At 32.5% G+C, this 27,301-nt stretch overlaps 1 protein-coding gene across 1 annotated transcript; it reads right to left on the reverse strand.

The window, feature by feature from the left end:
* Positions 1–596: 596 nt before the first annotated feature.
* Positions 597–17,511, reverse strand: LOC124355102 (trichohyalin-like). Its single transcript, XM_046806054.1, has 10 exons — positions 17,472–17,511; positions 15,511–15,706; positions 14,415–14,647; positions 12,302–12,478; positions 10,988–11,150; positions 9,012–9,192; positions 5,643–5,821; positions 4,129–4,305; positions 1,286–1,498; positions 597–1,167 (listed from the first exon to the last, which is right to left on the reverse strand). The coding sequence occupies exons 2-10, from the start codon at positions 15,616–15,618 to the stop codon at positions 1,018–1,020; spliced, it is 1,581 nt and encodes a 526-aa protein (XP_046662010.1). The 5' UTR covers positions 15,619–15,706; positions 17,472–17,511; the 3' UTR covers positions 597–1,017.
* Positions 17,512–27,301: the final 9,790 nt, after the last annotated feature.

Here is a 27,301-nt window from a genome sequence, read left to right on the forward strand (position 1 = left end):
ATTTTTTCTGTCTCCAGGACTTATGAATCACTTTTTAATTACAATGTCATTATTTTCTGAAAACTGATGTATAGATCAAATGCAGAGTAATTATTTTTGACTTTATAATCATATGTTTAGTCACTTTATTTAGTTTCAAGTTAATTCTTATTTGTTTGTTTATAATGTTTTCTTAACAATACTGCTGTCTGAGTTGTTGTGTAACACATTTAAGACAGGTTATAATATAACAGTTAATGAATTAATTAATGTACTTTTCTGCAACAGAAATGTATCATACATATTTTTTATACATTTATATGTTTGCTCATAGTACAAATAGATTTTAAAATCATAAAAGATATTGCACATTTTAAAAGTTAGTTCAGTTCTGAAATGTTACATACAGAATTTTACAACTTTTTACAATATAAATTTTGCATGGTTAAATAATATTTTTGTGCACAATAACAAAAGGAAAAAATATTTAAAAAATTCATAACCATGTAAAGTAATAGTGATTGTTTCTTCCTTGGTAATCTAATAAGAGCAACTGGTGCTGTATGCAGAAATCATTAGTGTACACTATATAGGCTAATCAAGAAATTAAATTATCCATAGAAAAATTAACACACTCTTAGTATATATAAAATTTATCACTATTATAGACCATGAAACCAGGCATCAGAATAAGTCACAAAAACATGTTACTATGTTAATACTATTTCTTCACATGAATATTTATGAGGCACACTCTATATATAATTAACATGTAATAGTGAGTTGAAAACTGCATTATTTTTCTGCATACAAATATTTTCTCTAAAGTCTCTTTCGCCCAAATCACAATAACAGTAACACAATGTTTCATATTTTTTATTTTAAATTTTGATTTTATACTTATTCAAATTTTAACTTTTTGATAGTGTTAGAACACACATTACATGTTTCAACTATTATATAATATTATATATATATATATATATAATATAATATATAAATTAAAACTAAAAACGTGCTGCTCTTATTTATAAACATTTAAATTGCCAGTCCTTGAAATTTCTTCATGAAAGGATGTGTTTCTGACGAACACTTATTTGCCATGATGTCTTTTACCTTGTTAAAATATGCTTCTTCTCTAGCGATACTTTCACGCAGTTGACGTTCTTCATCTTCACATTGCTTGAGCTGTGAAAAGCAAAGTCAAATAAATCAAGAATTGAAATCAAATACTTTGACTATAATACGAATAAGGATAATACAATAAGAGCACACATTAAATCATTTTGGAACAGGATATAATTACCAGCATTTGTTTATTTTGTTCTATCTGTCTACCCAGATCCATGAGATATTCCTTTTGTTGTTTCTCCAAAGCCTTTTTATTTTCCATGTTGACTTGCAGGTTCTCTAATCTTAGCAACTCTGCCAATCTCGCTTCTTCCTCTATTTGTCTCTTTTCGTCCTCCCTCTGTTTTATCCTGGCCTTTATCTGACCATCCCTCTCTTTCAGTACTGCCTGTAAACATTAACAAATAACCTCTATGAAAAAACAAGAATACATACATGTTAAATATAAAATTTGATTAGTAATAGGAAAAAGTCCAGCATTGAATCAATAATCATCTGAACTCAGATGTGAGTGATGGACATTATTTGACCGTAGCAAAAACAATTGGCACTTCCTCACCTCGTTTTGCAGGTTTATAATGTTGTTCTTACAAATCTTGTACCTTTTCAAAACTTATTTCTCATGTTTGATAGGGATTGTATGAAGAAAGCATGTATGTTTTGGAGATTTTGTGCAGCAGCAAAAAAAAAGGCAGTCAAACCAATCCTTCAAATTCCTGATTAAGATCAAATATGGATTTTTCAGACTTATCATTTATACAGAACCTCAGTCAGGATATATTAATGAATGAATATATACAGAGCAATTACATAATTTCAGAACATGTACATAAATTTCGGGATTTTATGTTTCACAAATCGTTTACGCCACATTGTTTGATCAGCTGGATGTGAATACAGACAAGAAGAGATTATAATAAACTACAAAGTATTCTTAAACATGAAATAATATATTCAAAGAACAAGTACAATTTTGAGTAAAGTATAGCAGAAAATTATTAGTTCTTATTTTTATGTAACAAATAAATACAGACAAGTGAAAACAACTTACAAAGTATAATCAGTAAAATAAAACTTGGCTTCCGTATGAAGGGGATTACTATACATGTTGATCAACTCATACTCAATTTCACCACCACATAAGTTTGGACAGGCTTTGTTAGCCTTGACAATTGATGATTCTGTCAAATGTAAGATTCAATCTGTTATTCAGTTCTAGAATACAAGGAATGTGAAGCAGCCAGGCAAACACCAAGCACTCCCGCACACACACTCACAGTCCTAATAGCTGGGGTGCCCTGTCAATCAACGACTGTGTTACCAATTCGCATCAGTCATTGTTATTAATTCTTATTACACATTTAATTTTCATAACAAAATGTATACATTTTTTTCATAATTATATGATGTGCTTAATGTCCAAAAATCATGTACTTTACTACATGACTTGTTAAACAGCATAGCTAACATTTAAACATATAGGTGCTATAATAAAAGCAACATTCCACTATATATTTTACCATGTCACATTATGCTGTGCTTAGATTCATTTTCTTTATTTTGTCATGGAGCTGACGTGTGTGATAAAATTATTTCAATACATTACAAAGTAGAAACAATAGCTTCGGTACACAATGACATCTGTTGATGACTCAAAGCAAGCAGGTAGTAGGGTTGCGATGGCCAGTTATGTTTGTGTATGTAGTGGTAATGGGACCATGGTTATCTGAAAAGTATAGGTTATCACAAGCTGTATCTCCGCTGGATTCCAAAAACAACATGATTCCAGATATGTACAGACATGATAACCCACTCCAAACCTAGCAACCCTGTTTAACAGTTGTTCCTGTATATGACAAGCTTGGTGATAAACACTTTGAATATGATGTCAACACACAAAACAGAGTACACACTGGCTATTTTCACTGGTGCAATACTTCATTAGGGAATGTTGAGTCCGTCGCTTGCTACAACTTGTGCCTGAACAACACAGAAAGCTATGTTAAAATATACTTCAAGGCTCAATCTTTCATGTTAAAATTAAATAATTTTTTAAATTTTTAAACTGTATTGCCTATATAGACATGCCTCGTAGTTTAGAAAAAAAGTAGAAATGCTCTTTAAAATTTACAAAACACCATTTTAGTCTTGAACTAAACAAGTTTAAAACGATAATTTTAGAGGATATTATTTGGAAAAATTTTAAAACCAACCAGAAAACCTATTACTGATCTCAGTGTACAGTAATCACTCTTAGTGAACTGCATCCAACACCACTACCTCATCTGCCATGAACAAAATTACTACTGACTTAAATGTTTAGCCTCATGATTGAGAGAAGAGAATGTCCTGCTATTAAATCGAATCAAATTACTCTTTATTTTCAAATATACAATAAATTACAATTTCAAGATTATTATTATGAAAATACCGTCACATGGACCTGTGTGTGACGGTGAGCTCTTATTTAAAACAATTTTAATAGAACAGACTTTTTCATAAATCCATACATTAAGAAAATTCAGCTCACACAATCAGTCCTACAAAATAAAATAAAAGTTACGAAAAAAAATTAAAAAAAATAAATATCTAAGCAAGCTGTTGAACATGCTGTATATGCTGATACGACGGCAAAGCATCTGAAAGTAGTAATAATAAATGTAGTTAATAACGGTAAGTGGGAGAGAGGAGAGACAGCATTATCAGAGCCGACCATCCGCAACCAGGTAATAATTAGTCGTTTGAACAGACCTGTTGGTTCGGCCTGCAGGTCCCTTGTCACTGGAGGCAAGCGCCTGTACAATGTACTCGCCACGTAGTATGCGTTCGTCAGGTTCACAGTCATCTCGATGACAGGAGTCCGCACGCCATCCCCCCCCCCCCCCCACAGCAGCCCTGGTAGAGTAGCTGTGAGTGGTTCGACCGAGCTCATATCAAATATTATATGAGAAGAGGAAAGTTTTGTGAGATTATGAAAAATTTTATAATATTCTGTATATCTTCAAATATTTCACGTACCTCCTTGAGTTTAAGAACTGCTTCGCACTTTTCCACTTCTTGCTTGTGTTTTGCTGCTTCTATTTTAGCCACTTCCAGTGCTCTGAGATTGTCTGCTTCAGCTTCAGCTGCCTTCCTTTTCTCAGCTGTTTCTTGTAGGTAGGCTCTGAAGAAATCTGATTCTTTCCGCAACTGTGACTGTAAAGTGAAAACAGATTAAATAACCACTAAAAAGTCGTAAATGTTCAACATCCTTTCTTAATAAGCAGCATATACAGCTTTGTGAGCGGAAGAGGAAATAGGGTCAAGATTCAGAGGGAGAGAGATAATTTGCTTTGAACCAATTATTCATTTGTAAGAAATCCTGAGAAATAAGCCTGTTTAGTGTGATTTTGTCCTGATTAGAAATGAGAATAGCAGTACCATAGCATACATAGTTATATTTGTTTTTTATATTTGCTGGTAAATCATTGATGTAACTAAAAATCAACAGTGGTCCCAAGACACAGCCCTAGGATAGCCCTGAACTATGTTTTGCAAATTTTTTAGATTAAACCAGTTTTCAAGAGTCATGTTTTGAGTTTGTAAGATATGGTTGTAACCCTCCCAATACACCATCTCGGATATCGTAAAGATGCAGCTTTTTAGCACTCTAGAGACCATCTTACGAATAGCATTAAAAGTTTACCTTCTCTTTCTAAACCCAATTTGCAAAGGATGTAAACATTCATCCTCTTCAAGATGACTGGAGTTAATTGAAAACTACAGCTTCCAACACTTTAGATTCTACAGAAAGAACATTAATTGGACAATAGTAATCAGGATAGGTTAGATCATCTTTTTTAATTGGATTATTTTACTATATCATGAACCATCAGGAAATATACCAGTTTTGGGGAAGGAATTAATTAAATGAGCTAAGGGTTTCTTTAAGAAGTTGGCTCATTATCTCAGAAGAAATACAGATATTTCACCTTAACCCAAACATTTTATATCTTTAAGCTGATTTAGTGTCTCAAAAATATTTAGGTCAGTCACAGAACCAAAATGTGTCAGTACATTACAAGTCCTATACTGTTTTTGAAGAATACAAGAAGATTGTACAATATTAGGAGGCAGCTTAAGTTTAATTGATACACCAAGGGGAAAGAAGTTAAATTTCTCAGCAATATCATTTTCATTACTATATAATTGACTATTTGATTGTGTGTTTATGATAGGAGAGTACCTTTATGACCGTTTTCTTGCTTTACACTATTCCAAACAGTTTTCCTTTTTTGCAGTTTTTGCAATTTTTAATGTATTGTAGTTAATTTTTGCACTACTAACACACTTTTTATAAATATGTTTATAATTTGCAACATAAACTTTGAACATAGGATCGCTAGTGTTTTTACATTGCATATGCAGTTTTCTCTTCATAGCCGCTGCACCCAACCCAGCTGTAACCACTAAACAATCCTAGCTGAAAATTCTCAATTCTGATCCTGATAAACAACAATGTAAACTTAACAATATAACTCTTTACTACTTACTTTGTTATCTTGAATTTTGTCTTGTTCTCTTTTTAACTCTTGCTGAATTAGTTGACTAAACATATCATTCAGAACCTTCTCCTGTGCTTGTCTTCGAGCATGCAGCTCAGCACTCTGACGTTTCACTTCTTCCATCTCTTCGTACATTTTCTGTTTCTTCAGTTCCCTTTCCCTTTTTGCTAGTAGGAATATTAAACAATATACACTGTTAAATAAAATAATAAAACATGAAAAACTGAATCATTTTTCAATTTGTGATTAAATTTATGAAGACTCTAATAAATAAAGATTGTCAAAATGGTTGTCCAATATTTTGCAAACAACACACAGATATTGAAACAAAGAAAATTATTAATGACTATGATGCTTGGGTGTGTATACACATTTGTGATATGACCCATTGTTATTTATAATCTATTTACACAAAAATAAGGTTGAATGATCACACCATGTAGGTCTAAGTAATTCTATTTGAGCATTTAGTTTTGGCTAACTTAAGTTTCAGAACAACTCATTCGGTCATTCTGGATTTCATCATTAAAGTACTACTTGATTTTTTAACAATCTGAATCAAATCACACCCTCACCAACAAAGGAAATGATCTTTAAGCACTATTAAGTATTAATTACAATACATATTACAGAATAACTAGAATTCAGCTCAAAAATATCAATAATAAATTCAAAACATCCTTTCATAATGGAAAAATTTGACACCATTGAGAAAAATATTTATACTGTGAAATAGCACCATTATTATTAAACAACTTTCCACAACAAAAAAAATTTCTCCATTGCACAAAACTAAAAGATTTCCAGTATTACTTTGATCACAACTGCACACTAATTACTGACATCAAACCTAATGTTTGTAGAGGTTTGTGTTGAATTACCTTAATACAAAAAAGCTTAGTTCTTGGTTCAGAGAAATAGTATCCATTGAAGAATTACTTTCTATTACTGCCAAACAATTTAATGTGATTGCTACAATGGTTACAGTAATAGTGTATGGTGTGTTACCCAACATCAGTCACTGCATGGCTTGGATGTCAAGTTAATATCTGGATTTCATTATACAATTTAACATCACAAAGGATTGATCATACAAATTCTGATTACCACTGTACTTGTTCAAGTCACTAACTGAGAATGCACGAGTCAATCAGGATTCACAGTCAGACAGGACTATTTTGCAAATTCAACTGTATTCTCAGCCAGATAAGAAAGGCAACAGAGGCAGATAAAGAAATGGACAGAAGTAATTACTGGGTGGCGCAAAAAGGATGGTCGGATTTGAACTGCGTAGTACCAGTGGAAGGTGAGGAGGGGGGACCACTGCCGGCCATCTGCAAGTCGGCCATTACACCCAGTGTGCCACGAGATGGCGCAGTGGACGGTCGAGCATCGTGTTTTTGCTGTGGAACAGTTTTTCAAAAATAATGAATCTTTTATTACTGTGCAACGATTGTTTCGACAACGTTTTGTTGTAGCGCGTGATGAACCCATTCCAGATCGCAGATCCATATCACGTTGGGTAACTGCATTCCGGACAACAGGGTCTGTCATGAGTGGTAAATCTACTGGGCGTCCACGTACGGCAGTTATTCCACAGAACATTGAGAATGTTAGAGCGTCAGTGCTTCACAGTCCGCGTCGTTCCACCAGGCGTCGTGCTCAATTTTAGGCCTCAGCCGTTGTGTGTTGCAGTGCATTTTAAGCCGTGAGTTACAGTTTCACCCATACAAAATTATGATCACGCAAAAGCTCTATGATCGTGATTTTGATCACCGAAGGCGATTTTGTGAAACAATGTTGGACATTTTGTATTCTAATAATGATGTGGTGCTTTTAATGTCAGATGAAGCCCATTTCCATTTAGACGGCTATGTCAACAAACTAAACTGTAGGTATTGGGCAGCAACTAATCCCAGAGAATTGCACCAAAAGCCTATTTATAGTGCTAAAGTAACAGTCTGGTGTGGAATGTCAAAATTGGGGATTGTTGGTCCTTATTTTTTTGAGGAGAACAACGCTACAGTCACTGTGAACTCGGAACGTCACGTTAACATGCTACGTAGCTTTTTGGGGCCGAAACTGCGAGAGTTACGTGTAAATAGAGATCTAATTTGGTTTCAACAGGACGGGGCCACGGCCCACACAGCCAATGACTCCATGTGTGTCTTTAGGCGGATGTTCCCCCACCACATCTGAAACGTTTGTACCATGAACGGTTGGTCGGGGCGGGTCCGTCCTAGGGGTCTGTGGGTGTGGTGCTGGCATTGTGTGTGAGGAGTGTGAGTAAGGCAAACCGCATATATATTATTTATTTCAAAAATATTCTTATTATATATTTATAAATTATTGTTATTAGGTATTAATTATAGTTTTTGGTTATTATTAAAGATGGAAGTTGTAGTATTATTTTGTGTCATGATTGTATACTTATATTTTTATTTATTTTTATTTAGAAGTATCATATTTATAATTTTTTTAGTGTTTAGATTAATGTTTGATTTAATGTATTTAGTAAGGTATATTAGTGTCAATATTAATTTGGTTAATATTTGTCATGTTGTTTATTGTTCTGCTTATTTATCAGACAGGTTAAGTGTAAGAAAGGGCCATGAGGCCCTAACTTTGCCTGTTTAAATAAACAAATTTTCATTTCATTTCATTTCACATCATCTCGCGTTTTGGAGATGTCCACTGGCCCGCTATATCACCTGACCTCTCAGCCTGTGATTTTTCTCTTTGGGGATACCTAAAGTCAAAAGTCTACGTAAACAAGCTCCGAAACTTAATTGATCTGAAGGAGGCAATCAGTGCGGAAATTATGGCAATTCAAGAAGAAACTGTAGTGAAAGTGATGGAAAATTTCAAGGAAAGACTTGTGGAATGCATCACCGAGGAAAGACACCATCTTCCGGAAGTTATTTTCCGTACATGAATTTTGGAGGTTATTTCTTGTAATTGGGTGCCTGGGAGCATTTAGTTACGTAATTGAATACAATTAATTTGTAAAACTGATGGAGTTATAGTTATTTAAAATCCGACCATCCTTTTTGCGCCACCCAGTATAAGAGGATTCATAAAATAACCTATCACTGCATTCATATTTCTCAAAGCAGACCATTACGAGGGTTTGGAAAGGAAACTGATCTTAGTAAATTGGTGTATTTTACTCACATGGAGTGTAGATTATTGTAATTCCGTTGTCAGGAAATTACAAAAATTATGTACACCCATGTTAGCCTAATAAAATGTAAACCTCAGAATAACACTAAACAAATACTAAGAACAGTGATTCAAGATGGAAAACCTGAAAGATAATTAAAATAGCACATTTGTTCTTTAAAGGAATTGGTATACCTGATTCTTCTTCTTCAATCATTTTCTGCTTTAATTTATCCAGATCTGCTCTTTCCTCCATTTTGAGTCGTTTCTCTTCTTCCTTATAAAGTTCTCGGCCCTTGATTTGATTCTGGAGTATGTTATTAATTTCGTCCATTGTGTGTTTCCGTTTTCTTGCTTCCTCCTCTTCATAAGCCACCTATTATGATAAAACCATTCTATTAGTTTGAATTAATTTTAGGTCTTTAACGTTCAAATAATAGTTATTTCTAAACAATGATTATGATTGAAGAAGGAGCTCTTCTTATTGAAAAACAAATAATTTTCTTTAAAAGAAACATAGAATTCATTATTTCTTACACAAGTCCTTTCGACAAACAAGATGCCATCGTCAGGAGTGAATCAAACATTTTGATACAGTATAAATATTTTTTCAATTTAAAAATAATTATCAGATGAATAAAGTTTAATAAAAGAATTGTAGAGTTAAAAGTGTAATAAATATTAAAACTAATATATGTGTAAATATTTGGGTCAAAAAGAATGTAGTTGTATTTTAAAGGAAAGATCATTTTTTAAACAGTCCAAAATTAAATGAGAAAGAAGAAAACATATCTGGAAAGCCATGAATTGTGGTCCATTTTACAAAGAAAGAAAAAAGTATTTAGAGGAAAATTTTACATAAACCTTTTCCACAACTAATAGAATCTACTTGGAAATCCAAAATTAAAATTTTACATGAAAATAAAAGTGGAATTTATAAAATTAACTATGAAGATTGCGATAGGATTTACATTTACCAGACAAAAAATAACTATTACAAAAAGATTTAAAGAACATGAAAGATGTTATAAGAACTGACAAACTTTAAAATCTGCTATTGCCAAACATGCATTGGAAACAAACCACATCTTTGAAAACTTCATATTATTAAAATTAGTCTATAAACAAGAAGAACTTGACACTTATGAAACATCATCTATTAAAACATGCATAGATAAGACACTAAACAATGATTTTGAACAGATTCAAAATTCAGCTTTCCTTTAAAATATAACTAAATTCTTTTTACCTAAAACTTTAAACATATATTAGTTTTAATATTTATTGTACTTTTAATCATACAAATATTTTATCAAGCTTTATTCGGATGATAATTGTATTTAAATTGTACAAATATTGATACTGTTTAAATTGTGTGATTCACACCTGAAAATGGGCATCTTGGATTTCGAAAAGGCCTCGAGTAAAAAGTTAAAAATTATTGGAGAGCTGTATGTTTCTTTTAAAGAAAGTAATGATTATTAAACTTGAATGGTATTTTACCAAAAAATTACTCTTGTTGCTTTTTAAACCCATCCTCAACCAATAACTTCAGTTTCAAACTGTATGTAATTTATAGGTTAAAAATTTACTAAAAATAATTATATTTGCAGTTTTAACATAAAAATGATACACTTTAGCCATGTTTTTTCGTGTGTGTGTGTGTGTGTGTGTGTGTGTGTGTGTGTGTGTGTGTTTTAGAGGAAGGAAAATGGTCTATTAACCTGCTTAGGACTATAATTTACTAGCAAATAGCCCTATGTCTACAAGACTATGAATACAACATAAAACTGTCTGGCCAATATAATATCTGCAAAGTGCTGGAATGTGTTTCCTTACCATGAGTTGATAGTTCTTAGTAGCTACATCATGCCACATCTTCCAATATAATATCTGCAAAGTGCTGGTATGTGTTTCCTTACCATGAGTTGATAGTTCTTAGTAGCTACATCATGCCACATCTTCCAATATAATATCTGCAAAGTGCTGGAATGTGTTTCCTTACCATGAGTCGATAGTTCTTAGTAGCTACATCATGCCACATCTTCCAATATAATATCTGCAAAGTGCTGGTATGTGTTTCCTTACCATGAGTTGATAGTTCTTAGTAGCTACATCATGCCACATCTTCCAATATAATATCTGCAAAGTGCTGGAATGTGTTTCCTTACCATGAGTTGATAGTTCTTAGTAGCTACATCATGCCACATCTTCTCCAATTCAATGTCAGCTTCTCTCTGAACCTTTTTATCTTCGATCTGTTTCAATACTGCTTTGGCAACTTCTTTTGTGTTCAAAGCTTCTCTAAAAATGCGCAGTTCCTCGCATCGGTTCCTTTCCAACAAAAGTTCTACTTTCAATTCAATTAAACTTGAAAGTGATCAAAATGCATCGTAATGATCACTTCACTACATTTGCAAATGAATCATTAATTTACAACTAAAATTGAAATTGTTTAAACTATTTTTATTTGTAACAAACTTTGTGAAAAATAAAAACATATCTGGATTGAACATGCCTCTGCTCTTTAAATAATCTGATACTATGATGTTCAAGTAAAATTTGGATATGATTTTACTAGACTTCATGCCAAATTTACCAAAAATAACTAAATAAAATATTGTATAGAATATAAGAAATAAAAACACGTTTTTATGGGGAGGTTGTATTTATATTTATCTTACCAATATAAAATATTTTCCGTAGTATAGCTCTTTGTGCAAATAAAATAATATTAAAATATGATTACTATTTAACAATATTGACTACAGTCTTTGACAAAGAATAGTTATAATAATATTCACTTAGTTGACTGAATCACATTTAACTTCATGTGATATTTACTGGTGTGTAATAGTTCCAAAAACTATTGTTTGTAAATAAAGTATTGTGTACAAAAAAAGAAAAAATGTTTTTATGGGGAGAATATATTTATATTTAATTAATTAATATAATATGTTTTCCTTAATATCCCTTTGTGCAAATTAATTAATATCAAAATAAAATATTTTATAGTACATTTTATGAAAATTACCTACAATCTATAACAAAGTATGGTTTTAATAATATACAATTACTTAATTAAATCACACCTAACTTCATTGCATAGTTTACCTTCTGATCACATTAAGAGTACCTGTAGCTACTTCAATCTGGTCTTTGAGTATTACCAAGGAGAAACCTGATGATTGTACTCCTACTTCAAAGAAAAAAGTGGCAAAACATTGAAATCAATATAACAACCAGTGTTCCACAAGGTTGTGTATTAGGCCTCATCTTTTTTCTATATAATAATATTCCAAGTACTGTATTTGCATCCTACCATATTCCAAAATCCAATATTCAAAACACTGCATACAATAAGTTATGTTTTATAAGACAATTTCAGTATATTATTTACAATCTCAGTAAATGCTATAGTTTATTGTAAACCTGTTGCAACCTACAGTTTTTCTTGGAATCTAAACCAAGATACTGATACCCACATGTATTGCTGAAGGCGTTTCTCGGCAGCCAGAGCAGCCTCCTCAGCCTGACGCTTCACTCTACTCTCGAGAGCTTTTTGCTTCTGTTCATCATACAATGATTCTGACACCTTCTGAGCTTGTGTAACATATTCTCTGATATATTCCTTCTCCTCGGCCAAGAGCAACTCACGCAATCTAAAGCAAACAATGTGTATTTAATGTGCTGTTACTCATTTAATTAGTTTGGTTCATTAAAATTTGTATCATTTAATTCAGACTATCTAGATTTAGTTTATGACATTACAGAACTGGGTTGGATCGGAGGTACTTGACATTACCTTATCAAATCCCAAGTCAGCTGTTAATATTAAAAACTGGCATGTGTCTAAAGAAATTTGAAAGTCAGATCACAGGCTTATAAAATTCCCTATTGAGCTCCCGTAAGGGGCAGTATAACATGTTTGAGTTTACAAACTGACTCAAACTCACAACTGAGTTCAACCGTAAGGGGAAGATTGCCGTTTGTAGAGAGATCAGGCAGGTAGTAGGTTCACGGACTACTCAGGGGCCTGTCATGAGAGCCTCGACTGTGACCGCTGCCATCAACCAACCTGGTACTAGTACACCTGCTGCCTCAGAATTAACTTCAACCCTTGATTCTGACTGTTGTACCCCTCCTAATCTACCAAAACTCCCTGAGCCATCATTTCTAAATCTTCTTTTGACCACTATGATAATAGTTCTTTAGGCACACTATGAATAGTTTACATAACTTAACATTACTGATACTTTTTTTAATGGCATCCATTTGAGCCTGCCTGATGTTTCTTGTAATACTAATTCTTATCAAGTAATGTACAAAATCAGCACCAATTAATATTGTTACACCAGAACTGTATAGGTCTTAGCATACAGTAAGGTTGATCAGGTCGAGGTTTAGTTGCATGAGAAAAATGTTGACTTAGTATACCTGACCGAACACTGGCTTACCACTGATGAAGTAAATCACTAGTTGTAAATGGCTATCAAATTATAGTTACTTTTTGTACGACCCCCATAACTCGCATGGAGGAGCTACCACTTTGATGAGCACAAAGCCAGAATGGACAATCAAATTCTGTGATGACCTTATGTAGCACAGTATCGGGTTGCATTTTAAAGTGGCAACGTTTACAGTTCGTGAATTAAAAACCACTGTTGTTTCCATCCACAGGTTTCTGGATAGTTCTTTTGCTCTTTTTATGGAAAAACTCCTCACAGTGCTGTTATTAAAAGAGACTAAAATAACACTGGTGATTTTATTATAAACATATAGGAACCCTCTAATGAATAACTTCAGTTTACCGAACTTATCAGTGGCTTTAACTTGGTTCCCATAATTTATGGCAACACTAGAAAATGCGATAGTGGTGGATCCTGCCCGGACAATATACTTACTAACCTCCCTACCACATCTACAAATCCGGCATCAATGCCACCTGCCTATCTGACCATGAAAGCCAGTTAATTGACTGCTTTTCTCCAGCTAAGATCAAACCTTTCAATAACAGAGTAATATACCCCAGAGCATTTTCTGCAAAAAATAAAACCAAAAATAGTGCATTTATGGAAAATAGTGTTTTAAGACATTTTCAGCAATTTTGTCTTCAGTAAGTTTTAAGCAATAGTAAGCCTTCTGTTCAAGAAACAGTTCATAGTATTATAGAAATAGTACAGATTATTCTGCAAGACGAAGATGGTATTTGCAATGTAGTGTAAGTACTTCAAATCTAAAAGTCCCACAGGATTCATAACCCCAGCCTGCTCTAGTTAAAATATAGGCAAAATCATTTTTTAACAACTGGTTGACTCCTTGATTTGGTTATGAGTGGTCACTGTAAACAAAGTAGGCCTCCATTACAAAAACAATGTACTGATCTGTTATGTTTGACTCTATAGTTATGAATAGTTCTCTGATTCAACACTAATGAGACCAAAACAATGTCCATCCTCTTTGGAATTTCTTCACAAATAAGTAACTATTTTATAACTCTAACATTACAATGTAACGAAACATTTTCATTAAATATTATCACTTTATTAAGGTTACACTGAAATTAAAGGAATTGCTATTGAAATCACTAGAACATACCGTTCTCTTTTATGATCAAGAACTTCCTCAACAGCCTGCAAACGCTCGTTGACCCGACTACGTATTTTTGCCTCCAAACCTTTCTTGTCGGTTTTAATGTGAAATTTACTTTTGATTATTTCACGTTGATTTCTTTTCATCGTTTGCTCATTATCCTTAGCTGCCTCATCATTCATCCGTTGCTGAATGGACAAAAGTCTGCCCTGCCAGTTCGAGTTGGGCTGTTTTGCTATCTAGAATTGAAAAATTATTTATACTATTAATAATTTATATACAACAATTCAATTAAGTTAACAAGAAAATCAATACGGTAATTGAAAAAAACAAAGATATTAAAATATTCTGTGACTGTAGTCGTGGAAAGAGGTTGAGGTATTTCTTAGCAGAATTTAAGCTAATAATCTCATTTTTTCCTTTTACAAAATTAGAATTAGGAGTCCACTGTAGTATCAACGGGATATCAAGAGGTTTAAAAGCTTTTGTTATTGCAAAAAATTCTTCAAAGTTACAAATACCATGAGCAGTGGTTTAGTAAAAGAATTATATTTGATAAGTGAATGACGTGAATTTAGAGTGTTTATGATGTGTAATGTAAAATTTGGCATACTTGAAAAACAAGAAAACAATAAGAGTGAGGCTTGTAAGTGACACTTAAGTTCAAGTGAGCACTTCTTGTTCTGTTCTGATCTAATCACTTGGTACAAGAAGCTGATGAAACCTCTCATTGTACTTAGTCTTAAAAGGACCCTTGAGGAGTACTTCCGGAGTGGCAGGATGAGTAAGGTTGGCGGTTGGGATCCTGAAGAGATCACATGTTACACCAAGAGAAGGGATAATACTTATTATAACTGTCATGCCACCTTGGAAGATTGGAAACAAGCTTTGCTCTAGCCTCTGCCAGTCACAGCAGGCAGGGGATGTTATCCCCAAATGTTTATGCTTGTAAAAACCTTTTATCAGTAAGAGAGGTTGCAAAAAAACTTTTACAGATATTATCATAAACTGTACTCCTTCATGCCTAATAGTTTTGGCCTTAAATTTCAAACGAATTTTTAAGCCGTTTAGAATAGTTATTTTGTATTACTAATACACTTACCAGACCATAAGTATATGCTTGAGGTCCACTAATGTCTCTTCCTCTACGGTTGTTGCCTCCACTGCAGAAGAAATGCTGACTCTGAGGAGGATTGTGTCTGACGCTCATGGTTCACTTGAAAGAAACTCTTTTTTCATAAAATTCTCTTTTTCAAAGGACCAAATATAAATTAGTCTTTTTCAATTAACTCTTTATCCTAGAAGAGAAACATATCATTTGGCACGAATTCCTTTGTAAATGGCAGAGATTTGTTGTAAAACCTTAATAGATTTTTAATACATTTGAAGACAAATTCTCAGCAGAAGCCTTTTAATACATTCAACCTTTATAGGATGGGTTTCTAATAGTAATAACAAACTGAATAAACCGAACTTAGAAAACAAAATAATGACTAAATTCATTTCTTAGACATAAAATTCCCACTCATAACTGGTCACACAAACCTCAGTAGATCCGCATGAAACCTAAGAGCCGGCTGTACTGGTGACTATCTTGATTTTAGCCCCATAAGAACAGTGTTAAACCTAAAACACTTTTACACCAGTATTTATGGTCTAGAGTTATGGGAGATGACTAATTTTAAAAACTCACTCAAGTGTGTTTTTAGGATATTTTTGTTTGTTATTTAGAAAACTATTTTACATTTTTATGATTAAGTATGTATCCATTGGATGCATATTAATTATATCTTTAAAGTAAGACACCTCCCATAATTCTATAACCAAAATTGAGAGCTTAAAACCATTGGAGGTTGTTCTTGTGGGGTAAACTCAACATCGTTGTACTAAAACCAGCTCTTAAAAGGTAAAATATTGTTTGTTATTGATAATCAAATCAACAAATATAAATGCTAGAAAGCTGGCTTAAATATTGGCATAATTAGGCTTGAGACTGGCTCTATTCTGAAAATATAGTACAGGCACTAAATCAGCTTTTTTGTTATGCACAATTGTACCTTTCATTGTGTACAATCAGTTGGCACGGAATCTGGCTGTTCCAAAACACAAGAGTTGTTATAAAGTTGGAATTTTGTTTAGGTGAAACTTTACCTCTGTTCAAGTCGATAACTACTAGGATTGTCCCAGATATTTTAGGCAATGCATAAGATCATAGTCTTTTTTCAGTGGCGTAACTAGGACTTGGTTTTGGGAGAGCGGATAAAAAAAGCATATCACACCAAGGGGAGATTTATCCGAAATAAATATGAATTTCAAATAAAATTAGATAGGCCTAATCTAAAGTCAAACATTTATTTACTGTATTTTAAACAAGTTGGTTTGCTGTTTTGTGTACATTTTTTGAAATGTTGTAGGCTTTTTTATGGGGTATTCTATCTTCCCCATCCTCCCCCCCTTAATAACACCACTGGGTTTTTTCCACCCATCTCTTGTGTATGAGTAGATGGGGTTAAAAGTGTCTTTTTTGTAGATATACAGTACCCTACCTATAATTTTTTGTCTCCTCCATCAATATCTGTTTCCCTATTTATAGCATTTCTAATTGTGTTGCAGTGTTTAAAAAATATTAATCTTAGTAACAATCCCTTATTTCCATGCTGTTATTTTTCAATTGTATTGTTTTACTATCAATGATATTAGATCTACGTACTAGGTTAATCTTTGATTGTAATAAACATATTTAATCTGGCAATACATTTCAGCTTAGTTTCACATTCCTTGTGCTCAAAAATCGAAATTACAGCACTAATACCACAGTAAGCCAATCATTGTGATAAGTAATTATTTTAAACATTTAAATGTGGATTGCAAACTGAAAACATAAATAAGAGCAACAAAAATCGCATCATCAGATATGCTCTCCTTTGATATTGTAGTCATATTGCAAGAAACTGTTTATACAGATATACATCCAATAATTTAACCTGAAGTGCAACGAAAATGTACAATAGATATTAAAAAAATCAATACATATTTGGCAGAAACAATACAGTAGTTACTAACCTATAAAATGCACTTGTGACTGTTTACAGTAAATTTGTTTATCTCCTCCATAACAACAGCTGGCTTTCTTGAAACCCCTCACAGTTACCTTGGAGACAGGTAATCAGCATTTTAATAGGAAGCAAGATTCCCACAAGTATTGAAAGAGACCACATTACCTTTACAGTAATATTGTATATTTGTTTTACTGTGAAACAATAGTTACACTTCTAATACGAGTATATCTAATTTACACCAGCATGTGTAACTGACTGATATATAGATACTAACTCTAACATACTTCTAGAAATGCTAGAAACTTAAAATTTGGCATGCAGGTGTCTTTTGCCGTATAACCAACACAAAAACTCTGAACATTGGAAATTTTTACTTTTTATCCCTTCAAAAAAGTTAAAAACTGGTTTTTTATTTCAAGCCATCTAGCGACAAAACCCTTGATTGTAGTAGCTCAAATCTAAATTTTGAATGGGTTTTTGAAAAATGACATCATTGTTGGAAATTAAGTCATCTTTAAAACAGTACAAGCATTATCTATTGGTTTGGCCACAAAATGTGTTTAAATACAAAATGTTTATAGTTGTTACGTGCAAAATTTGTTTCCGGGCCCGATAATGCTGAACCCATGGTTATAGCTCCAATCTATTTCTATACTGTTATAAGGAAATTACTTTATCTACTGAAATAGTCCAGTAGTTTTTTTCTCTATCTTCTATGATAAGCCCCAAAAACGCTCTCAACAAAAGTTTTGTCACGGTTTGGCAATTTTAGGAGTTTAAACTGTTTTTATAACTACAATTTTGTCCTTTCCTATTTGGTTTCTGACTGAGTTCATATAAATAATATATAAAATGTAAACAAGTGACTTTTATAACCTTTGCTATGTCATTATAAACCATCTGGTAATAAATGTTTGTCTATCTGTATCTTTTCCATGGATATCTCGAGAACGAAATCAACTGTAAACTTCAAATTTTGCACAAAAAATAGTAACTATTTAAGAAGGATATAGTTAAATTGAGTTTATCATCGTGGTGACAACAGACTACGGCTTTTGGTTGAGCATTAGTGAAGCTTTATTGCCCACAAATATCACGAAAACTAATCAACCAATGGAGGTAAAGTTTGACATGTGAATTCATTTCTACAGAACAAATACAGCTATGAATATGAAATTTAGCAAGGGCCTTTATATCCACACAAGTAAGGGGAGTTCAATGATGGTGTATATCACTCCTGGGATTTTGCTGAGCGTCAGTGAAGTTTACCCATCCAGCAGTTTTATTCTTCTGAAAGAGGCTTAACCCATCAGGTTAACTTGAAATAACCGGTAAACTCAACACTTAAAATGAACAAACACTTTTGAGATACCTGTCACCTACTTATTGTATTCCATAACAGACATAACTCCCTCCAGGAAAGAAAGCTCTCCTGGGGGGGAGGGGTTTCTTTTAACCCCTGGTAATTGTAACCCACCACCTGAACCCCCTGATCAACTTATTCAATTGATGTATTCTTCAGGTAGAAAAAGTTTGTTCTAATCCCCTGTGCCACTCTCTGTCTTACTCCGTACAAAGAGTCTAACCCACTTCCTAGTGTGCTAAAACATTTAAATTTAGTACAATTGTACAATAGACCGTGTAATTGCCAAAAACAGTCTAAGAACTGGTAATTCTTTCATTTTAGACTACAATTCAGAATGGGTGACCAGTGTAGCCTTTCCTCCTGAGCTCTGTACCAAGCAAACCAGAGGCCTTAACTCAAATCTGATGGCAGAATCGTTCAACAGTTTTAAATTTTCAACAAAAAAGGTCCAGTCTCTTATTGTTGTATCTCCATTGGTTAAGACACAAAACATCTGCAAAATCAAATGATTAGACACCCAGAAAATTATACAAACTACGGTCTACTTTTAACTCCCTGGGAAACCTAATCTCCAAATTCAACTAATCACCTGATATCTTTTACCCCCGAATTTGACCAACACCCCACTTAGGAGCCGCAGGCGAGAATAAAATTCATGTGTAACTCACCCACCTTTTATAAACTATAACGATAGCAAATGTCCGAAATCCTTTCACCCACTGAGGTATACAAATTCCAATGCACTTCTAGAAGGGCTATAAACTTGGAAATTTGGCACGCAGGTGACATTTAACATGTAACCACAAGGAAACATTTTTTAAACCAGAATTTTAGAATGTTGAACCCTTCAAAAAATTTTAAATGGCAAAATTTCTATTTAATCAAAGTAGGACTCTTTTAGAAGCCCGATAGCAACCAAACTAGTGAACAAAGCTCAATTCTTATGCCAGAATCAAATCAGTAATTGTATGTTCTACACTGTTATGATGCAAAATAGCGTCAAAGCCAACTTTTTAAATTTTAGCCATACTACATTTTTATTCCAGAACCTAAGGCATTTTTTATTAAATAAACTACAAAAAAGTATCAATACTTAAGAGTCGATAGCCAAGCGGTCTAAGATATCAGACTCTGCATTTCAGTTAGAGATAGCGCAGGTTCAAATTCTGACTGTGACCATCGCACTTTTTATCAGTACCATCGACCTTGTAATGTATATATTTTTATTGCTCTTAAAAAATATTGTTCTAGTAGTTTTCAATTAATGTGAAATCTCTAGTTATAAAGTGAGCTGAATTTGGATACAACATCTTGGGTTAAGAAACTAGAAACTGGATGATTACTTCTTTGTTTAAAGTTTGTTACTGACAATGGAAGGTTTGAAAGGATAATAGGTCTTCAGAGATTTTCTATCATTATATGTTACAAAAAGTACAACACTAAGTTTGGAGAGCTGAAATCTTCGTCAGGTGAGAAGACAATAAGTACATATTCATGTACTTAAAAGCTACAAGGGACTGCAACTAAAAAAGGAAGAAAAAAGAGAAATCAAAGAAATTAAATATACACGAAAATGCTTGGAGACCAGACGGGAGAAATGAACCAAGGCGCTGTCACTGCAAAGAACGCAAGCCATGAGAATGAAAAGTCCAGAGCACAAATACATGACACCTCCAGCACAGGTGAAAATGAGATACTAACAAGAAAATTAATGTCTGCATTTCCTGTGGTATAGTGGTGTATCATCTGATACAATGATACAGGAAGACGATAGATGGGAGGGGTAGAGTTAAGGCAGCTGCTTCCGGCTCTAAGTCTGGACTCCAAGCAAATTTTAAGAATCTTTAATTTCTTTTCTATTTTTTTAATGGCAGTCCATTGCTACGTATTGTAGCTTTTAAGTACAAGTATATGTACTAATTATCTTCTAACCTGACAAAGATATAGGAATGGTGTGTTTTTATCACATCGGGTTAGCTACATGATAGTTATTATACAGTAGAGATATAAAAAAATTAAACTATTTCATCATAATTAATTAATAGAAAAGAATATTTTTGTAATCTGTACTTACAAATAATGAGATTTCGGTACATTAATACTGTCACTACATTTCTTCAGTTGTAATATAAGATAAAGTCAGAGTTCCCTGGAACTGTTAAACATATTTAAGTAAGAATTCTCTGAAGGGATAAATTCTCTTTCTGTGGTTTGCAGCACGGTTAGATAAACTGCTGAGATTTCTGGAAGTCCTAAATTCTCATCAATTTGTGAGAAGTTTTCACATCAGAACCTTAAATATCGTATATCCAACATAAAAGGGTTAAAAACACCTAAGAAACTTTTAACATGTTTAAGAATCTTCTCAAATATTTTTTTTTTCTTATTACCATCTGCATTATTGTAGTTTTATAATGAACTCAAATAAAACTGGCAGGTCAAGTTCAAGCATTGAAGCAATTAAGCTTCATTCTTCATAGTATTACATAATATGTTTTTATTTCCAAAGGTTCATTTTTGACTCATCACTTCTATTTGAGTTTATTATAATCACATATACTTCAAAATTCAGGTAATAAAAGGCAACACCATATTATTATTTAATTTATTTTGTTATTTGTATAATTCATTACACTTTACTTTTGCTTATGTACAATGATGCATACAAGTAAAGTTCAACTGCAAATGAAACAGTATAAAATAAGGACATTCAAAACATTTTAACTAAAGAAATAGAAATCAGAAAAAGTAAAACATAACAAAAATATAAAAGAGTTTTGAACAACAAATTAAGTAATATACCCTGTTTTACGTGCTCTTGAACACAAGACATTAAGTACATGACAACCACAAATTCTGTAATCAAAGTAACATTTTCTCTCTCTTCAGGAACCTTCAAATAACTTACAACTAATTATCAATTTTAATTCTTTGTTTTTCTTTTTCTTTGTTGCCACGAAACATCAAGAATAAGATAATGGATGAAGTGAATAAAAAGTAGAATGTATTAAATAAAATCTGGACTTAGCAATAACAAAAATGTTGGTGAATAAAATAATGTAAATATATGAAAATATTGCTGGAGGAGTATTTTTTTATTCATTTCTATTAAAACAACAAACTGGTTCAACATAAGGTTGTTCACAACTGGTAATAACTACATTTTATTCACTTGATTATTACTTGCTTGATATTCATTTCAGAATCACAAAAGTTGCATTAAACACTCCTAAATTGTACAAATTGAATCTGTGAATTAAGATATTTTTGACTTAATCACTTAATCCCTTGATTCTTTTAGATCAAGATAATGTACTGTATTGGTTGGATAATACTAAACTAAACGTTTAATGCAAATTTTTAACAACAAGCAGCAATTTTGTTTCATTGTTTTCTAATAATACAGAAATTAATTCTATATTTCAGCTACACGAAGGCCAAATCTTATTGGGTACCGTACCTTTGGTCATAAAAACTCACATTTATAATTTGTACTATATTCAATAAAAAAAAGTTAACACATTTTGGAATAATCAACCCCTTATATAATTTTTCTAGTAATTCATGGAAATTAAAGAAAAACTTCACATGGACACTGACATACAGTAGCATAAATCTTGACAAAGCTATAATTACTACGAAACAAAGAAAACGTTAATAAAAAAATGTATGATCAATTCAGTTGTTGTCAACATGTATCATGACCAAATACCCATTGAATTCCCATATTTTCAATCCCTAAACAAACTGTACCATTAGAACAACAGATATGAAATTTGGCCATTGATACTCTGAAATTAACATATTCTGAATTGGAATAATTTAAGTGTCATTTAAGTATTTTAAAGCAAAACAATTCATTTCATAACTGAGGAGTGCTGACTTCCTGAACACATAAACTATTAGCACATTCACGGCGGGTCTATTTTGATTCTGCCACAGCCAACACTTTACTGGCTCCTGAACATTTTTATACTGTACTATGAAACAAGAGCAGATGTATAGAATCTACCTGCTCAATCTCTAAATCTGCTGTTTGTTGCTTCAAATTGAGGCTAAAGCTTCCATGGCATTTAGACCAAAAGTTTTTTTTTAATTGAATTTTTATGGAATCGCTACAAATACATGAAAGGCCCAATGGGACAGCAGATACTGCGTGAAATCAGATAGTGTGTCCACTGCATGGATAGTGTTTATCAATACAGCCCCTGCAGTTCTGGTGGTCAGTTTCTTCCACGTACTGAAGTTCATTTGACTGGTTTCCCTAAACAGTCGATACATGAGGCCATAACTTATAACAAATTTGTAAAAGATGAAATACCGCAGTAGAGAGAAAGGTTGGTCTTAATGTACGTAGGGAACTTTGTCAGCCTTTATGTTATCACTGTACTTAACAGCTTCTCAGCACAGAAAACACATAAGAACTGTACTTACTTTAATTATTAGGTTGCTGCTTTTTTTACAGGCTATATCAATTTTACAGTCTTTCAGTATAAAACGCATGCTTCTGTGACAGTCCAACTAGCATCAGATAAAGCTGCAGCCAGCATATCATACAAATCTTAGTAATATATATATATATATATATATATATATATATATATATATACAGCATATATATATATATATATACACACACACACACATTATTAAATTTGTATAAATGGCAATAGCCGAATTTAATTTTTTCAATAAACATTGAATCACAAAAAGTACTTGCTCCACCGGGACTCGAACCCGGATCTCTCACTTGCCGGGTGAATGTGCTACCATTACACCACAGAGCCCTCACTTTTTACAATTCAATATTATTTTGTATTTGGCCGTATCTGTCACATATGAGTTTAAATAACCAAATATAATATATTATATTATATATTACTGTTATTATTACCAGAGAGTAGCAATTCCTAATGTAACTCTATAATTCAAAATAAGTATTTTGTAAAAATACCTATGTTTTATATTGTTTGTTCCTTTATTGCATTTTTAAAGTTGACAATAGAATCTATGCTTATTCCGCAGCAGATCAAAAAGGCTGTACTTCGATTTATTAATCTGAGACACTAAATCCCGTGGAAAATCGAAAATGCATTACACTAACAATCTAAATAGCTTATTAAATGAATATCAATTTTATACCTATCACAAATGTACTGTACCCTACTTAGTAATTTATTCCACTTTGAGGTTCAATACAATAATTTGTGAAACGTGAATAGAAATATATTTCAGATTCTATACACTTTTCACAACCACAATTTAAACCCGAAAATCAGCTCTAAAATTAAGATTTCCACACGAATCAGCACTCCTCATATATATATGCCCTCCATGTCATCATTCTTTGTATACTCATTCAATTTGGAAACGATAAACACCAAGATATTGCTCTTCAGTCTATTCACAACACTAAAAACAACTATACTTACCAAGAAGGACTTCAATAATGATTCTCAACCAAAATAACGAGACCAAAACATATTTAACATTCTAGCTAGTACCATAAGAACATCAGCTGAAAATTGTTACACATAATAAGACATTTACTGAAATGTTGCAAATCCATACATGATATACCTATTAGTACCTTATTGAACAATATTGGCAATAACAATATCACTGTATCTAACGTTTAGTAAGCAAAAAGAGTTTAACATTTTCTACACAATAGTTTAAGAAGTGGACCTATTTAGGTTTTTATCTGAATAATTATTTTATCAAAATTACAGGGCTATGTTTAAGTAAAAGTACATACTGAAACGTACAAATGTTCAAGAAAATTTACATGGAACTTTTGTAACTGATGCAGCATTTTGTTGAGAGCAATATTACCTTGTGAGAAGCAATCATATTGTACCCATACAATTTTAAATATTTGATAGTTCTTAATATATTAGACAATTTAGAAACTTTTAACGAAATTCTCATGATGTCATTGAAAAACAAATAATATAACAATCATAATAAAGCAGTAAATCTTATTTTTACATAACTTTTTCAAAAAATGCATGATGCTAACTGTCCCCAAAACCAATCCCAGATATGTGCAGTGTGTGCGGGGGGGGGGGAATAGGGTATCTCTCTTTCCAAGAGCTTCAAGTTGAGTTTTTCATCCACTTAATTTCGGGTACAGTCTAGTAACAAGTTAGAAGAATGAATTGGAAACCAAATTTTAGTTTGTAACAACCTAACAGGAAATGATTTAAATAAAAGTATTAAAATAGAGCAGCAGGTGAGAACCAAGAAGCAGATAATTCCTTAGACATTAATTAATTATAATTAATTAATTCTTTATTGAACATATTCTTAGAAACATTAATTTCTTTCCACCTTTCTTCCTATAAGGCAGTGTTCACATTTGTTAAGTTAATGAATTCACATATTTATTTTGTGTATATAACTCTATTTGTATAAAATTTCACTAGAAAAATAAATATTAAAAGATCATCTGTTAATTGTTTGTTTGTTTAGTTACCGTCTGAAATGGTTTCGTTCACTTTCTCTTCTGCATATTTAGTTACTGAAAAACATACTCAATGAAAGTAAAAATGAAGTGATTGTAACTTTGGTGACAAAATTTTGGGTAAAAGTGGTGATGAAGAAATTCAAGAAAATTATGAGACAAGACCTAACCTTCAAACTTGGGAGTGGCCAAGACAAGCAAATAATCCACATCATTTTATTTTTAGTGGTAGACGTGGTATAAATCCAATTGTTGCTAGGCAACTAAATAGTTAAAATGTACAGTAATAAAAATACAATCTTACCATGTTATATGGTAGTTTAATATTCTTAATTGACCCTAAGCATCCACACAATAATATCTATTGCAAAATGAAAAATTAGTTCTGTACCTGACAGTAAAAATATTTGTCTCCATGGTACTGTCAATGAAGAAAAATTAATTGTATGATAATTGTTTCCTTTATTGGCTTTTTATGGAATACATTAACTGGACTAAAAGTAAAAGACCCATTACGTCCTCAAGTTAAAAACTTTACTTCAGTAATATCATGGAAATGGGAGAACCCCCATTATAGTCCTTTCTATACCCCTAGAGTAGCCTGATGTACCCCTCACCCTAAACTTTCACAAAATCAATACTGAATTCTAGAACTGAAATAGTATCTAGAAAAACAATTCTTCGTACCCAAACTCATCATAAATACGTAGATTGAACCAAAGTTTAAAAGTTGATTTTGAAAATTAAAACTGATAATGGATCTAAGAATTGAAGCAGAATATAAACATAAAATTGTCCATGCAACACTGGATTTTATTCACTCTGTGAAAGTAATGTGTTAATCGTTAAGCCAACACAAAAAAGTTTAAAACTCAAATTTAGAATTTCTCAGAAATGGACATTTTTTAAATTACTTATATTGTTTAACTGAAATGCGATAAGGAAAAAGACTTTAGGTATATAAGAATACGGCCTTTAAAGTATTTTTAGTTTTCCTTCTCACCTTTAAAAACTCCTGGGTATATATATTCATAACCCTGTTACTCGTTACTGGTTAGTATTATTTTTTTATGTTCTTGGAACTAAATTCTTGGTAGAATAATAACCTAATTAGTAAACTTTTCTCTCTTGAACTTAGTAGCCAACCACCGAGAAACAGCTTGTGTACCTTGTAAGTACAATTAAAAGTTATGTTATATTTTAAATTTCTTGCGAGATGTTTTGCCAGATTTAAATGGATATAAGTTGTAGTGATGTCCTTCGGACAAGACCACCTTGTCGTTATTATAAGTTGTCTCAATAAATGGCTAATCTCGTTGCAATTTTGCTTTAGGCGAGCTCGTCTCTTCTTTAAGTTCGAATAGATTGAATTCTTTCATCATTTTACTTATATTCCTTCTTCCTTTTTGCAACTACAGCTACAATGTCGAGCCAAGAATGCTGATGCCATGGTTTGTGAGTCGACGCCAATGTTTAAGGGAAGTTATTACGTTTTGTAGGCAAAAGTCCAAAGAACATTCAAACCACTATATTATTTTAGTTCATTATTACTCTATTTTTGCAGCAACATGGCAAAATTGTATTTTTATTTCACATTTTAAAGTGGTCCTTGCAAATTTTATTTGCCACAGTTAAAGATACATGTAAACTTTACAATCTACGAGTATTTATTACTACGACCTCAGCAGACATCTCAAATCCCGGTTATACGGGTACTTTGTGATTATACCGACCACACCCAGACATGAATCGTTATTTGACATTTTGCTTCTACTGATTACTAGATTAGCGTTTTAGAACAATATTTCGTCAATATAAAACAGGAATTGTCTTATCGCAAACCCCTCCCCATCCTCAGACAGAGGTCAAAGTCGAGCGGTCTAGAAGATAACGTGATTGCAGAGTCTCGCCGCCCGTTCAGCTGGTGCGTCGCTTTGTTGTACTTCCGTGTTTTACCCCTACATTTCTCCAAACAAAAATTCAACAAAAACAAACATTACCA

This window comes from Homalodisca vitripennis, chromosome 2 (assembly GCF_021130785.1).
Source record: "Homalodisca vitripennis isolate AUS2020 chromosome 2, UT_GWSS_2.1, whole genome shotgun sequence".
In the NCBI taxonomy this organism is placed as follows: domain Eukaryota; kingdom Metazoa; phylum Arthropoda; class Insecta; order Hemiptera; family Cicadellidae; genus Homalodisca; species Homalodisca vitripennis.

What these genes read in the sequence shown, in the direction of transcription:
- LOC124355102 (XM_046806054.1), bottom strand. Translation starts at nt 15,618, where the DNA reads ATGAGCGTCAGACACAATCCTCCTCAGAGTCAGCATTTCTTCTGCAGT. An exon ending in CTTGATCATAAAAGAGAACG is followed by an intron (nt 12,479 to 14,414) that starts GTATGTTCTAGT and finishes TGTTTGCTTTAG; the next exon opens with ATTGCGTGAGTTGCTCTTGG. An exon ending in AACAAAATAAACAAATGCTG is followed by an intron (nt 1,168 to 1,285) that starts GTAATTATATCC and finishes TGCTTTTCACAG; the next exon opens with CTCAAGCAATGTGAAGATGA.